This window comes from Heterocephalus glaber, unplaced genomic scaffold (genome assembly GCF_053883595.1).
Source record: "Heterocephalus glaber isolate CG9 unplaced genomic scaffold, H.glaber_assembly_v1.0 deba00001460, whole genome shotgun sequence".
In the NCBI taxonomy this organism is placed as follows: Eukaryota; Metazoa; Chordata; class Mammalia; order Rodentia; family Bathyergidae; genus Heterocephalus; species Heterocephalus glaber.
The window spans coordinates 8,221,187-8,236,876 of record NW_028258307.1 but is presented as its reverse complement, the minus strand read 5'-3'; the positions used below and the strand labels follow the sequence as shown (position 1 = coordinate 8,236,876).

The window sequence follows — 15,690 nt, the reverse complement described above, 5'->3', positions numbered from 1 at the left end:
TTCCGTAGATTTGGTATCCACTGGGGAAGGGGTGGCTGGAACCAGTCCCTGGGGAGAAAGAGGCATGGCCGCCTGCAAGGACAGGGGAATCCAGCCGAGAGAGGGCACTGCGAGCAGCTCTGGCTCACACACTCACGAATGGTTAAAGGGGATGGGACTTTATAGACTACCTGGTCCAGCAAGTGACAGGGAGCCCCAGAGAAAGGGCACAAGCAGCCCACATATTTGATTTAGAACACAGAGACCTGGCTTTGGAGGAAGAGGTGAGGCAGAGAGAGGCGAGGGACAGTTAGGATCAGAGCGTGTAAGAAGAAGTGCAGAAGGGAAGGGTGACAGGAGGGCAGGGAGTGAATAAGCTGATCTCAAGACAGGAAGAATGGGGCCACCCCCAGCCTTGTGCCGGGCTGCCCGGGTCCAAGAAAGCGGTGTCAGGAATCTGCCATCAGAAGGCTTCAGTGTACAGGCAGCCCAGAGCAAAGACTGAAACACCGTCCACCTCTGAGTAAGAGTTTCCCCCTAGCAGGGACAGAGTTTCCAGAATCAGGAAAGGAAGGACAGAGACGGGCTCTGAGGTTAGGTTTGGGGTGTGTGGGGAGAGGTGAGGCAAGGTAAAGAGAAATCTGACCCTCTCAGAGAAATGGACATTTATGGAGCCCCCTTCCAAGTGATGTCAACGTCCCTGCTGCCTTCAGCTGAGCCCTCTTTGGGCTACAGCCACTGCTCCTCTGCCTTCTTCCTGGAGCTCATCCCTAAGCTTGGGGACATTCTGTTGGGAATGGGACAGTCAGACCCTTGGCTGCCTGAGAGGTCTGGCCTGGCGGAAGAAGAAGAAAGCCACAGGGCCGCAGGGCAGGTGCCAGCAAGAAAGGCAGGCATGCCAGGAAGACAGTCACAGTGAGGGCGGTAGGTGGCCTAAGGGCAAGTTTGCTCAGCTCACCCAGGTTTGCTCTTGCTGGGACCAAGAGGACTCATGTGCCAAGGCCAAGGACCCTTGGGGGCTCTTGGAGCTGGCTTATCAGGGCCTTGCTCTGGAGGGCCAGGAACAAACAGGCTTCAAAGCCAAGGGCTTAGCGGGCTCATGGGAGACCTGGTCCTTCACCTCTGTCCCCTCCCTGTGGACACATATAAGACCCTATCACTCCTGGAGGGTGAGGAGGGGAGTGAGCCTACAGCAAGATGGACGTGGGTAGCAAAGAGGTCTTGATGGAGAGCCCACCGGTGAGTGTGCTGGTGTGTGTGAGCATGAGTGTGAGTGTGAGTGAGTGTGCTGGGGCTTGCCTCCTCCATCCTCCCTGGACCTGTTTCCTCCTCCAAATCCATTCACTCAACTAGCCTAGGATTGTGCTAAGTTAGGATGGGGACACCAAGGACCTCGCTTCTAGGCATCTCTGGGCCTGTTGGAATCCAGGCAACCCCTCCAAGAAGCTTCTCTGATCTCCTGAGCCCTCCTCTATGCATCCACAGCACTGGCTGTACAGCCCTAGGAGGGGGTGGGCAGTGGGCAAGGGGGGCCACACAGAGGGGCTGGGTGGATGGGCCTCATGCTTGTCTCCCCGGCTCCCCCACCTCCTCAGGACTACTCAGCAGCTCCCCGGGGCCGGTTCGGCATCCCCTGCTGCCCAGTGCACCTCAAACGCCTTCTCATTGTGGTCGTGGTGGTGGTTCTTGTTGTGGTGGTGATCGTAGGGGCCCTGCTCATGGGTCTTCACCTGAGCCAGAAACACACTGAGATGGTGAGCAGGCCTGGGATGGGGTGGGGAGTGGGTGCGGGAGGTCACACAGTGGAGCTGGGTGGGATGGGCAGTAGGAAACCAGGGGAATGGAGGAGACTGCTCTGTTTCATAGCTTGGAAGGACAGAGGTAGGAATGGCATGGCAACCTGGCCTAGAACCATCTAGTAGCCCCCTGCTCCACAGTGTGACAGCCCATTTCCTCCAGCACCTGGTTCTGCTCATCTCCCTGAGCTCTCGGGAAAGAAGAAATTCCATTTAAAGGAGATGAGGGTAGGCATAGGTACAGAAAGACCAGGAGGGCACAGAGGACTGCCAGGCACCACTCTGCTCCCACCTAGGTTCTCGAGATGAGCATTGGGGCACCGGAAGCCCAGCAGCGCCTGGCCCTGAGTGAGCACATGGGTACCACGGCCACCTTCTCCATCGGCTCCACTGGCATGGTCGTGTATGACTACCAGCGGGTGGGTATGCCTGGATCTCCTGGCCTGGGGACATTCCTAGAGGTGCCCAGCTGGGCCACTTCATAGCATCCATCTCTCCCCATCCCTTAGCCCTTGTGCCTGCTGCAGGCTGCCCGAATCCATGCCCAACCCAGAGAGTGGCTGAGCACCAGGGTTAGGGGGGCCTCCTGGAATGACCTCTAGCCTTCCCTGCCCAGCTCCTGACAGCCTATAAGCCTGCCCCGGGAACCTGCTGCTACATCATGAAGATGGCTCCAGAGAGCATCCCCAGTCTGGAGGCTCTCACTAGAAAATTCCGGAACTTACAGGTAGGTGTGTGGGTGAAAGGAGTGGGCTGTCTCCCTCCCAGGCATTTGAGGTGACGCCTCTTTGTAAAGCACTGCTTCCCCGGGGCTGCCTTGCCAGGCGAGTGCCCTCTCTACACTAACTTGCACCACACCTTCCCACACCACCTGTGGCTTCTGATTCCAGCACAGCGCTGGCTAGGACCCTGAGGCTCACGGAGACTGGGTGATGTGTGTCTCACAGTGAGGGCTGCAGGGAGGGCAGAAGCTCAGACTGCAGTCAGTATTCTTTCCAGGGCAAGCCCGCAGCACCTGGCTCTAAGCTGGGCCAGGAGGAGGGACTTGAAGAGGGTTCCGCAGCCTCACCAGAAGATCTGGCTTTCCTGGGCCTCACCGTGCGCACGCTGTGCGGAGAGGTGCCGCTCTACTACATCTAGCACTCTGAAGGTGAGCAGGTGCAGCTGCCAGGGCACTTGAGCAGTAGCGAGGAGGGCTCGGGCCACCTGCCATGTCAACTGTCCAGGCACTGGGGGACCCCTGAAGCTGCCGATCTGGGGAGTACAGGGGAGGGAAGGCTCACAGAGGCTTGCTGCGCTGCAGGCCGGTGGATGGCTTCCCAGACCCTCTCCCTCCTTGGATAAACAACATTCCTTTGCTTCACAGCGTCCGTGGAAGCCACAGTGGAGAGGAGAGATTCTCATGCAAAGGATCTTTTGCAGACAGGCTCCTGCCCACACCCAAAGGGCTGGCTCTGGAGGAAGGGAGCTGCCGGACAGAGTGGGAGGGGGCAGAGGAAAGGCGGTTTCTATGGGCCTGGGGACTCCTACTGCAACAGAATAAAGCAACCTGATTGAAAAACAAAGGATCCAACTTCTCTCTTTCGACACCTGCTCGGTCCTGCTCCTGGTGGGGGCCAGCGAGGGGAGAGGGAGGGCTTTAGGGGACCAGAAGGGGCATTGGCGAGTCCCCTCTGTCCCAGAGCGCTGGGGATTCGGTCTGCCCCAAGTCGGGCACCAAGGGGCAGCGAGGAGGGGACCCTGGGGCCATCCACGGGTGTTAGGCGCCCTCCAGTGGCTTGTCAGCCTGGAGGGACAGAGATAGCGAGAGGGACAGCAAGACAGAGAGACACAGCGGGAATGGAGACAGAGAGGGTCCGAGAAAGGGAGCGATGACAGATGCAGGCTGGGACACCCGAGCGCAACCGAGGGTCCAGAGGCAGGGGCGGAGCGACAGGCCTGACAGCGAGTCCCACCACCCAACGGGGCTCGGGCCGGTGCCCGCGGGGACCGCGGCCGCTAGGGGGCCTCCGGCGGGAGCGGCAGCCGGCCGGCCGGGCACCCCAGACGCCGGCGCCCCCTCCCCGGCCCCGGCCCGGCCCGGAGTCCCTCCCGGCGGACGGCGCGGCTCTTCGCCCTCCCCGCCCGGGCTGGCGCACGTCCCGGCCCATCCAAGCACAGTCCCGGCCCCAGAGGGGCCGAGCTGAGCGAAAACCCGCCTTCCAGCGAGCTCATTTCCCTAAAAGGGGGGTGGGGGAGCAGGAGAGAGGGCGGGCGCGAGAGAAAGGGAGCGGGACAGGGAAGGGCGAGGGAACCGCGGGGCTCAGGGCGAGCGCGAGCTGCGGCCGAGCGGGGGGCGGGAGACAGGAAGCGGGGAAGGGGAGAGGTAGCGAGCGCGGGGCCAGCGCAGGCCGCCGGGAGCGCCTCCCCTCGCCGCCAGGGCTCCGCTTCCCTGTCGCCCGCTCCCGCGTCCGGGCGCGACCGTCGCCGCCGCCGCCCGCCAGCATGCCCGGCGTGGCCCGCCCGCCGCTGCTGGGGCTCCTGCTGCTTCTGCTCGTGCGCCCTGGCCGGCCGCTGGACTTGGCCGACTACACGTACGATCTGGGCGAGGAGGACACCCCGGAGCCCCTCAACTACAAAGACCCCTGCAAGGCGGGTAAGCGCCCCTGGCCCTCAGCCCCCCACCCCAAGGGCGCCGGGGTGCGCAGGGCCAGGGCGCGGGCAGCCGGGCGGGAGGAGGTGGGGGCCAGCTCGGGTTTGGGGTTGGAGGAGGACAGTCCAGTGTGGGAAGCCGGGAGCTGCCTGGTTGGCAATGCAGTGGGGAACAAAAGACCGAGGGAGAGAGGGAGGGGGAAGTTTGGGGGACTTTTAGGACTGAAGTTTTGCTGCTCTGGGTGGAAGCTGCCGCTGCTGCCTCTACCCCTTCCTAGAGGATTCCTGGACAAAACTCCCCAGGTCCCAGAGAATCCTGCCGGCTTTTCCTTCTGCAGGAAACTTTCCGGGCCAAACTCTGAGCGTTCTTGTCTCTCTCTCTCTCTGTCTCTCTGTCTCTGTCTCTCTGTCTCTCTCTCTGTCTCTCTCTCTGTCTCTCTCTCTGTCTCTCTCTCTCTCTCTCTCTCTCTCTCTCTCTCTCTCTGTCTCTCTGTGTGTGTGTGTGTGTGTGTGTGTGTGTGTGTGTGTGTGTGTGTGTGTGTGTGTGTTTTCTTTTCCCTCCTCTCGGGTCCCTCTGTCTCTGCTGAGCCCTGGCATTTGCCAGCTTGTCTGTCCTGGGGCTGCACATCTGGCGTTTGGTTGGTTTCCCCAAGCTTGCAGCTCCTAGGAAAAGGTCTCCCAACTGCCACCCCAGACCAAGCTGGAGAAGAGTGTTCCCTGGGGTCCCTTGAGCCCCTGCTGTGTGGTATCCCTCTGTCCTAGCCAGCCCATCAGCAGCTTTCTGGGACTCAGGAGACAGTTGTCAAAGTCAGAGAAGCCAGTCCAGGAGGGGTCTTACCTATGCCCCTGTGTGCCAGGAGGACCCTGTCAAGGCCAAGTTGGAGTGGAAAAGGAGATACAAAGAAAACTTAGATAGTCCACATCAGCTCTTTCATCCCACAGACACCAGAGGCCCCTCAGGTCAAGGCCCGTGTGTATGGGTGTGTGTGTGTGTGTGTGTGTGTGTGTGTGTGTGTGTGTGTGTGTGTGTGTGTTCTTTATGTAACCCTTTCTTTCTTGCTAGGACCAGAAAGGTCCTGCCCCTTGAGTGACCAGATGGCCAGGCACTCAGGCCTGAGCAGGCTGCCTAGGATACACAGGAGACAAGATATTTGGACTTTTCCTTGACTTCCTACCTCTGACTTCAGCCTGTCCTCAAATAGCCAGAGCCAGGAGCAGAGTCGTGGTTCCTAAAACTGGACACCAGGCTTTGGGGGCAGGTCACTATAGTCCTGGCCCTGGGGACCTGGTCAGGGACTCTCCTTGTCCTCATTCCTTCTTTGGGTGGCTGGATCACAGACAGGAATAGGAGCCCCTTCCACTGAGGACAGGAAAAGCCAAATCCCCCAGCCCTTCCTCCACACCTGCTGGGCTGTGGGCAAACCAGGACATGAGCTGTCATCTTTCTGACTGGGTGGGCAGGAGGCAAAGTGGAAGGTGCATGGGCATTGGAGGCAGGCAGAGCTAGCTTTCAAACCCGGCCTCATTAGCCACTGCCTTTGGAAAGGTTAGCCATCATTTCAATGTCAGTTTCCTCACCTGTAAAATGGGACAGGTAACATGTCTCTCCATAGAGCTGATGGTGAAGACTAAATCTGAGAACATGTACAACATGTATTTGCACTTAGCATGCAGTCTTGAATGAATGTTGGCTGCCTATCCCTGTGTTCTGGGCCTCTAATTGTCAATTCTTCCTTTTTTCCTTTTTTGAGGAGGTATGGGCTTGATGCTTAGTGTTTCATTTTGTTTTGTTTTGAGACAGGGTCTCACTTTGGAGTTCAGGCTGGTTTTGAAGTCACTATGTAGCCCAGGCTGGCCCTGAACACAACTTGATGCTCCTGCCTCAGCCTTCAGAGTGTTGGGATTACAGGCATGTGCCACCAAACCCAGTGACTTTTTTTGTATGTATAGGCTTGATTCTTAGAAAAACTAATGTCTTCTTGGCCCTGTCCTTGTGTCACTTATCTATTCGATGAGACGATTTGCAATTTATGGGAGCCTGATAGGTCCCAGCCCGGGCCTTGATGTTGCAGGAGGTGCACAGAGGTGCCAGACAGGCCCCTGCCCTCGAGGAGCTCACAGTCTACGAGGAGCCCAAGCACACACAGACGCAACCAACAGCACAAACCAGGGAGTGTGAAGTGCCACATTGGAGGGTAGAGTGCCCTTTGTCCCTTTTGACACCCTAGTAGGGGTGGGGGGCAGGAGCATAGTGATCCTAGAGGGCTGGCAAGATTTGTGGGATCTTCCTGGAGGAGGGGAGCAGGGGCAAGGCCTCAAAGACCCAGCAGGAAGCCTTGCTGATGAGAGTGATTTGGGGAACAGCAGGAGGCTGAGGGCGCGCTCCCTAGTGTCAGATTTCTTGCTGGGTGGGGCTGGCTGAGTTGGAACTTCAAACAAGTCCTCTGGAGAAAGCTCTCCACCAGGGTGAAGTGAGGCTGGCGGGGAGCTGGGCCAGGCCTGGGGTGGCCCAGAGGGCCTGGGCCCCTGACAGGGCCAAGCTTCAGGGTCACATCAGGCTCCCTTTTGGGTGTAACTGGTGTTCAAGCCTGTAGCCCATCCCTAGAGAAAACTTGGTCCTGAGTTCCTGGGCAGACAGACACACGCACGCACGCGCCTCAGCCAAGGCTGGCCTGCTGCTGGAGGCGACCATGGTAGGCGCCTGCCTCTGCTTCCTTTGAGTGGGGCTGGGGTGCTTGCTTCTTCCAACTCTCTCCTGTCTTCCTCCTCCACTTGCACCTGGGGCCTTCAGCAAGTGTCCCTTTGACTATCCCACTTAGGCTGCTGTGAGGCTGGCCAGGCCCCGTCATTTGAAGTCATCTATGGCCATTACTGTTTGAGTTATGGTCACTTGTGCAGCAAGGGCAAAATTAAGCCCATCGATTCCCTGGAGAAAGTCTGGACCTTCAGGCAAGACCAGGACAATGGCAGGAAGCCAGGCTGGTCTGTGGCTGTGCTCAGAGACCATCCCACCAAGCCTGCCCTCTAGAGGGAGATTTTGAGGTGTCCAGATTCCTCGTGTGCTGGGATGCTGAACCATGGAGGGGGTCTTCCCTGAGATTCTCAACCTTGCCAGTGACCCTTGGAGAGAACCTGGGGGTAGGAATTGGGGCACAGTGGGCCCCACAGACAGAGAAGACCATGAACCAGCAAGACCCTTGCTTCTTCCTCCCTTCAGCTGGCAGCTCAGAGGTGTGCAGGAGCATTGGTCACCATCCTTACCTTGGGGACCTCTTGGGCCACATATGGCCTGCAGGAGCCTTGAAGGATAGAGGCTCTGGAAACTAAGCACAATCTCTTCTCTCACCAAACCACATTCCCCCTTCCAGACATTCAGAGTGAGTCATCCCACCCACCTAGGCCCCTGTTTCCTGAGTCACCATCTCTTTTAGGTGCCCGTAGGGAGTAGGAAAACACTTAAGAGTCTCCCTGTGCTCTAGATGGAAAGGGATCAGTGAGATTCCGCCTGATGGATCCCTTAAGAATTCTGTTTTTCTTAGCCAGGGATGGTGACACGGCCAGCACACTGGGAAGGTGGGGCAGGAGGATCACAAGTTCAAGGTTGGACAACTTAGCCACTTAGTGGGCACTTAGCCACTTAGGGAGATCTTGTCTCAAAAGAAAGAGGAGCTGTGGATGGTGCTCAGTGGGAAAGCCTTGGGTTCAATTCCCAGTACTGCAAAAAGAAAAAACTATTTCTCCAGATATTTGGGAGAAAATATGGTAGGAAGAGAAGGGGAAGAGAGTACAGTGGGCCACTCCTTAGTCCACTGAAGACCTCATAAGGAAGGATATGGAGGGGCTCGGCTGTCTTGCTTCTTTGCTTGCTTGGTTGCTCAGTCAGGAAGCTGGGCACATACCCCTCTCCATTTCCTTTATGGAATGTGGCCTGGGAATGCTGGGCACACCTGCAGTTGTTTGAGTGTTAGAAGTACCACAGTTTGCACAGGGGAGCAGGTGATATGTGTTGGTGCACACTTGTGGGTGTGCTCTTGCTTTATGGCAGGTCTATTCACCTGTGGGTGTTTGAGCACTGTGTGAGAGTGCCAGTGTGCACCTGTGTGTGAGTGGCCATGCTATTAAGCCCATTCTCACATTGCGGGGGCCTCACATGTGTCTTCCCCAGCTAGAATTCTGCATTGATGCAAGGGGACGTGTATCTGCCCTGTCACACCAGCCAGACTCTGCTCTCTGCCCCCTCGGGGAGGCCTTGCCATGCCCTAGGTGAGGGGATTCAGAGTCCAGAGACTGACCTGGGGACAAAGGTCCTCCCCAGGTCCAGGCTCATGGATGTGGCTCTTTCTCTTCCTGTTCCGGTCCTGGCTATGGAGCAGCCACGAGTGCTCCTGGCTGGTTTACAGCTGGAAAACAAAACAAAAACATTTTGATCCTATGTTGACAACAACTACTACCCTAATCCTGATCATAACTCTAACCCTGATCCAGACCCTGACCCGAGGCCTTCCTCCTCCTGATTCCCTGGCTTCCCCTGGTTGGTATCCAAGGAGGGCAGGCCTCAGGCCTAGCTCCTGGCCTTAAGGTCCTCCTGCCCACTCCGCCCCACCCCCACGCTGTTCCCACGCATTCTTCAGCCATGACATCCCCACCACAGGACTCCGGCTCCGGGCTGAACTCCTCAGAAAGCCCTGTTCGACTTCCACTTGCCCTGCCCTGGTCCCACAGGCCAACAGGGTTCTGTATCCTCTGTCATTGGGTTTCCCTCAACTAGGAAGTGAGTGTGGAGGAAGCAGGAAGGTACAGAGCTGCCTTAGAACTTCTGGGATCGGGATTGACATTGGGGTAACATTGAAGTGGTCAGTTACAGGGTGCTTACAGTGCTCTGGGCTCTGTGTTCCACTTCTATGCTTTATTTGTTGTCCTAGGAGACCAATTCTAGCATCAGGCCTCTTTTACATAAGAGAATCAAGGTTTAGGAGAGTTTATATGACTTGTCAGCTAACCGTACCTGAGTTGGGATTCAGACAGGTCTGTCTGACATGAAAGACCTTCTCTTTGCTGTCTGTCCAAACATAATCTAAATGTCTAGCCACACATGTCCAAATGTCCCGTGTATCCAGATTCAACCAACCATGGCTCAAAAATATTCCAGAAAAAATAACTGTGTCTGCACTGAACATGTACAGACTTTTTTCTTGTTATTATTCCCCAAACAATAAAGTATAATTATTTACATAGCATTGACGTTAGATTGGTTATTATAGTCATCTAGAGATGATTTAAAGTATATACAGGACAGGATGGCATGAGTAGGTTCTATGCAAACACTACACCCTTTTGTATGATGGACTTGGGTATCTGCAGAGCTTGGTATCTGTGGGGGTCCTGGAACCAGTCCCCCCTTGGAAACTAAGGGATGCTTGTGTATGGCGATGCCTGTGAGTGTGGGTGTGGAAGCCTGGAGATACAGCATGTGAGCAAAGGTACAAAGTGCACACAAGCTTGGGAGCATCCATGTGACACACCTGCATGGCGTTGGCCCGTTTGACTCCACGCCCCCATCCCTGGAGGATGCCTCCTGTCCTTGCTAAGGTCACTCTTGCATGTCAGCTGAGAAGCATCTTCTGCTTCTGTCTCATCAGTTGCTAAGCAAAGGCCACAGCGGGTGGTGTCCTAAGTGAAGCAACTTTCTCATGGTGTAGAAGAGATGCTGGACCAGTCACCGGCCGGTGATGTTGAGCACTGGTGATGTCATTTCCCCTCCTAGGCCCAGGGGTTCTGATCTCTGAGGTCAGGGAGGCGGCTGACATCTAGTCTCGAGTTTATCTCTCCAAGTGTTCATAATGGACATCCCTAGGCAAAGTTTGGGGTGAGCTTGGCTTGCTGCCCTGGGTGTGCTGTGGGTGGCCTGGGATTAAATGAACCCATTAATGTGAAGGCACCTTGTCAACTGGAAAGCACTATATAAATCTCAACATTTACCTAAGTTGTCGTTATCCCTACTATTACTGGCTTAATGAGTTCATAGCTTGCCACTGCTTTGAGTGTGTGGGAGCCTGTGCCTGTGTGTGTGTTTTAGGACTGTCTGGGATGGTGTGTGTATTTTCTGTGGATATGTGCCTGGCTGAGAGTCTATTTTTGTGTATATATATTTATAAGATGGGTTCTAGAGAGCTCGTGAACTTGAGGGTGATGATCACGGGCCTGGGAATGGAAAGGCCTGAGTTATAAATTAAGCCTTGCCAGTTGACTAGCAATGTGGTCTCCGTTCTTTCAGTTCCCTTCTGGACCTCAGTTTCCCCCATGGTAAAATGGAAGATTGGTCACTGCTAGAGCCCCTCCCACACTGTGTTGCTGTGTGTCTTGGCTAGTCCAGGGTGTGTCTCTGGGCTTCGTTCACATTCCTTATTTTGGGCAGTAGCCCTAGGAGACCAATTCTAACATCAGGCCGAGAGAATACTGGCATGGTGCTTCATTCATTTAGACACGGAGAGCCCCTGGAGGGACGTAGGTCTCACCTTGATGGCTCTGCGCTTGGCAGCCTGGGTGTGGCTGTCACCGTGTGTCTACGGGAACATTGGTCACATGTGTGTGATTCTGTGTGTGATGAAGTAATCTATGTGTCCCCCGATGGGGCCAACTGGGGAGGAGAAACCGGTGTGTGAGGCCTCAAGGTTAAAACAATTTATGTAATGCCGACCGCCTGGCCTGCGCAGCGCTCTGTGGGATGAAAAGCAGATGTCATCGGGGAAGGGGCTGCATGGAGGGGAGGCCGATCCCGTTCCACCTCCAGCTCAGCCTCCCGCCTTCCCCAGCCCAGCCCAGCCCAGCCAGCCATGAAGCTCACATCTGGGCCCCTTTCAAGCGGCCAGTTCTATGGCTCTGCTTCCTTTGCTGCAGACTCTCAGAAAGAACACAGGTTGCTTAGCCCATCTCTCCACAAACACCTCTGCCCAGGTCCAGAGCTGGGAGCCTTTTCCTCTAGCTGGCCAGCGCCTGTGTCACCTGGCCCGCTCCCAGCCTTACTGGCGCTCAGAGGCCTCTGAGGCATTTTCCTGCGCTGCAGACCCTCCCCTCGATTGGACGGAAATGGCATTTGCTGTGTGGACACAGCATGCTCAGCAGAGTGTCAGGGTTATGGGCACACAAGTAGGCTGTGCTAGCTTCCTGTTATTATAACAAAGTGCCTGGGATCATTGACTTGGAAAGAGGAAAGAAAGCCTTATTTTGGCTGACAGTCCTGGAGTTTCCAGTGCAAGATAGTGGGGGGCATTGTTTTGGTGCTGTCATGAGGCAGCACATCAAGGTGGGAGTGCTCGGCAGAGCAAAACCACTCACCTCATCGGCCAGGAGGCCGAGAGTAGAAGAAGGGGCTGGGGTCCCATAGTCCCCTTCAAGCCCATGCCCTTGGTGATGTAAGGACTGCCTAAGAGATGCCCCCTCCTGAAGGTCCACAGCACCTCCCAGGGGCATCACCCTGGGGACCACGCCCACAGCAAGGGACCTCTGGGGACAGCTCTCAAACCATAGCAGAGACCCTCTATCATCTCAGGCCTTTGCATTTTCTACAGAGCCTTGCCACTCTCTGGAATTCCTAAGTCAGTCTTTGTTTCTTTGGGTACTGTTGAAGCTCAGCTCCCTGGGAGCAGGGACCTCTTCCATCTTGCTAATCATTGGTAGTGTGCGTAACCACAGTAAGTGCTAAGTATTTGCTGAAGAATGATGGAATAAATGACACAGCTGTGTCTTCCAGGCTCAGCCTGGCTGGGTGTCTGCTGGGCTGGGATTTTATTTTATTTTACTTCACTTTTTTGTGGGGCTGGGGATTGAATCCAGGCTCTGCACTGAGCCACATCCCGAGCCCCATTTTATCTTATCTTATTTTATTTTATTTTTAAAATGACAGCATCTTAACTATGTTCCCCAGGCTGGCTGTCAGCCCTGGGCTCAAGTGGCCTCAGCCACCTGAGTAGCTGGGACTATAGACACATCTCACCATGTCCTGTTTTTGTTGGAATTTCAACTGGAAAGTGAGCATGATCTCTCAAGAGATTCAAAAGCTGATCCCTTACCACCCTTCTTCTTCCAGTGGCATCTGAGGGCAGAGTTGCTCTGGGGTGGGGGACCTGTGACCCTGGGCCTAGGACTGTAAGCACGGTGTACGAAGTCCTAGGTAAGAGGATTAACTCAGCCCCTGCCCTCTTCTTTTTTTCTCCAGCTGCCTTTCTTGGGGACATTGCCCTGGATGAGGAAGACTTGAGGGCCTTCCAGGTGGTGCAGGCTGCAAATCTCAGACAGCGTACAGCTCGTAGATCATCCATAAATAAAACTGCAGGTACACTGGGGAGGGGCTGGCTGTCTGTGTCAGAATTGAGTTCCAGACTTGGGGAAACAAGGAACACCCCTCTTTCCAGCCAGGCCCTCCAGGACAGAGGCCATGAGCTTGAACCCAGCGCATGAGCGTGTCCTCCCTTGGGGTGACTCTGGCCCTTCCCCCAGAGGAGTGGAAAGTATAGACAGCGCTAGGAGTTAAGAGCGGAAATCCTTTCTGCTTATGGCTTACAAAGTTCTTTCAAAAGTATCATCTGACTTGACTGTCTCCAACTGCCTTCAGAGGTATGTGTCAGGACGGCCACTGTTCTATGCCATGCAGAAGTAAAGTGACTTGCCTAAGGTCATGTAGCTTATCGGTGCTGGGGCTAGGACTAGAACCCCGGCCTTCTCTTTCCAAATCCAGGATACTGTGTCCAACACTGCAGTCCCTTTCTGCTGGTCCCTTTCTTTGTGTCCAACATTGCAATCCCTTTCTTTTTGGGTCTGCTGGTCCCACTTTGCAAGCTCCCGTGGATCCTCTGGAGCCCATCTCAGGGGGTTCTTTTGTGAATCTGCCCCTCTGTCCCCTAGACATTTTCTAGCCTTCTGCTCTGTGCCTACATTGTTACATCTCACCATGCCGTATAGAAATGATTTGTTTCCATCTCCCATCTCCCTCGCTGGATCCAAAGTTCTTCAAAGTCAGCGGTGGGTCCTTCTTTTTCCTGGTGGCCCAGGCTCCTGACAACCCGTCTGGTGCTGGTACAGGGTAAGGGAATGGAGGAGCAAGGGCCTGGACTAGGTCAGCTCTTCCCAGCCTTCTCCCCACTCTGCAGAGGGGCCCAGGCTTGTCACCCCCTCCTGAGGCTTGGGGTGCAGTCTTGAGAGCCCTCGTGGAGCTCTCCTGTTCCCCAAGGGGAGCTCTCCTATTGCCCACCCAGGGATGCTTCTGGGCACACTCCAGTGTGCCAGGCAGTCATCCTGTTCAGTAGGAGGGAGGACCCTGGTGTGACAGGAAACCCAGGGAACAAAGGTCATCTAGCCCAGCGGGCAGCTGGAGTCAGAGGGTGACTTGGTGGGCTGGTGACAAGCAAGGCTTAGGTGACCCTAGTGGGGACTAGTAGGCACGGGGCAGGGGAAGCCTACACGAGGAGTCTGCTGCCCCTCCAACAGGTAACTTTGAGCAAGGCTTTGGCTTTTGTCTCCTCATTTGTCCCATGTAGATAATGATGCATGCCCACGTCCCATGGAGCTGCCATGTCATATGAGAAGGTGAATCTGAGAAACACCCAGAAAGCATACGGTTCTGTATACTCTGTAGCTATCCAAGTCTATTAGATGAGAAGGGGTATTTCCAAATCTCAGGTCCCACAGACCCTACAGTCCCTAGGAAATGAATGTATCTCTCTTTGCTTTTGCCGTTGTGGCCTGTTCTTGCCATTTGAGGTAGTTATGAATAAGTTATAGCATAACTTTGTAGCTCTATAGGACTAGTTAGTCTATAAAGTCACCATGAGCACTGAATTAGTGAATGCTGGGTCTTTGCTCCTGGAGGGAAATGCAGGCTTCCGCCAGCCTCTGGGAACATCTCTGTCAACTGATCACTACATGACCATGTTTTATGTGGATTTCATGTAAAGACAGTTTATTTAATACATAGTTGATTCGTTAACATTGACCTCACAGCCAAGAACACTGATTTCACCTGAATAAATTTATATAACACTCGTATTTCTCTACAAAACACATCCTAGCCTGCTTGCCCTTGGGGTAAATATTTCAGGACTACGCTTAGGAACCATTTTCCTTTGCTTTCCTTCTTTCATTCCTTCCTTCCTTCCTTTTTCTTTCTTCCCCCCCCTCTTCTCCCTTCCTTCTTTCTTTTTCTTTTTTCTTTTGCAGTACTAGGGAATGAGACTAAGGCCTTCACACCGAACTACATCCCTAGCCCTTTTTTTATTTTTAATTTTGAGACAGGAGTCACTGAGTTGCCCAGGCTGGGCTTAATTTACAGTCCTCTTGCCTCAACCCCTCATGGTGCTGGGATTACAGGCATGTACCACCACGCCTGGGGAGCCATTTTACACAGGAAAATCATAAAAAAGAAAGTACAAAATGCAAAAACAGTGTCACTCAGTATACCGCAAGAAGGACACTTGTTTGTCATAGGAGAGGTGAAACATGCAGGCAGTGTCATCTTGTTTAGCCCCAGCTGAGAACGGGCACATTGGACGACTATATTTTTACTGCTCTGTGCATGCCCACAGATGATCATGAAAGCCCTGAGAATATTGATTTGGGCTTATAAATAAATTTTATTCAGAATTCACAAATAATGGGGCTTCACTATATTTTGTACCCACTACTCACTCACTACCAATGCCTTCCTCTTTCAATTCCAGGAAACTTCTCTGGCCCCAGCTCCCAGAGCTCTGGCGGGCAGCCTCTGAGGGAAACCCCAGGGAGATGGAGAGGCAGGCCCCGCAGCCGGCGGGCAGCAACATCCAGGCCAGAGCGTGTATGGCCCGATGGGGTCATCCCCTTTGTCATTGGGGGAAACTTCACTGGTGAGTGCTGACCTGGGGCCCCGGGCGCAGCCTGCATCCAGCCCTGGCCTTGCTGCTTTGGGTCTCCCTATCCATGGGTTCCTGTCCGCTGTGTGCCCACAGCATGGGTGTGACACCTTAGCAGTGTGTGGAGGGGGGCCACCTGGACACCAGGACAGCCTGGCTTCCTTCCTCCTTGCAGGCAGCCAGAGGGCAGTCTTCCGGCAGGCCATGAGGCACTGGGAGAAGCACACCTGTGTCACCTTCTTGGAGCGCACCGATGAGGACAGCTACATTGTATTCACTTATCGACCCTGCGGGTGAGCAGGAACCCTTGGGCACTCTGCACCCCGGCCATGACCCCACCCAGGTTCTGCCCTGGCCACTGCCGCTGCCCCCTACTGTTCTGGGTCATCCCATTCCCTCTG

The 15,690-nt window shown here is 54.9% G+C and overlaps 2 protein-coding genes across 6 annotated transcripts in view; both read left to right on the top strand.

Annotated features, from left to right (window-relative positions):
* Nucleotides 1–1,061: 1,061 nt before the first annotated feature.
* On the top strand, nt 1,062–3,340 carry Sftpc (surfactant protein C). The gene is made up of 6 exons (XM_004848283.4): nt 1,062–1,218; nt 1,575–1,733; nt 2,072–2,194; nt 2,392–2,502; nt 2,775–2,925; nt 3,142–3,340. Exons 1-5 carry the CDS (start codon nt 1,177–1,179, stop codon nt 2,913–2,915), a joined length of 576 nt encoding a protein of 191 aa, XP_004848340.1. The 5' UTR covers nt 1,062–1,176; the 3' UTR covers nt 2,916–2,925; nt 3,142–3,340.
* Nucleotides 3,341–4,021: 681 nt separating this feature from the next.
* Bmp1 (bone morphogenetic protein 1) overlaps nt 4,022–15,690 on the top strand; it is a 42,623-nt gene continuing 30,954 nt past the window's right edge. The window contains exons 1-4 of one of the 5 annotated variants that reach the window (XR_015453385.1): nt 4,022–4,410; nt 12,622–12,738; nt 15,119–15,283; nt 15,465–15,582. Coding sequence is in view for 4 of the 5 variants with exons in the window: in XM_004848284.4 (XP_004848341.1) it covers nt 4,260–4,410; nt 12,622–12,738; nt 15,119–15,283; nt 15,465–15,582 (551 nt within the window). In the remaining variant the exon portion in view is untranslated. Of the gene's footprint in view, nt 4,411–12,621; nt 12,739–13,969; nt 13,989–15,118; nt 15,284–15,464; nt 15,583–15,690 lie in introns of those variants that run through there. The other 4 variants (XM_004848284.4, XM_087216852.1, XM_004848286.3 and 1 more) reach the window with 4 other exon arrangements.

Excerpts from the sequence above, each read along its gene's own strand:
- Sftpc (XM_004848283.4), top strand. The coding sequence starts at position 1,177 with ATGGACGTGGGTAGCAAAGAGGTCTTGATGGAGAGCCCACCG. Across the intron at positions 1,734-2,071 it reads GCCAGAAACACACTGAGATG|GTTCTCGAGATGAGCATTGG; the intron begins GTGAGCAGGCCT and ends GCTCCCACCTAG. Across the intron at positions 2,503-2,774 it reads GAAAATTCCGGAACTTACAG|GGCAAGCCCGCAGCACCTGG; the intron begins GTAGGTGTGTGG and ends TATTCTTTCCAG.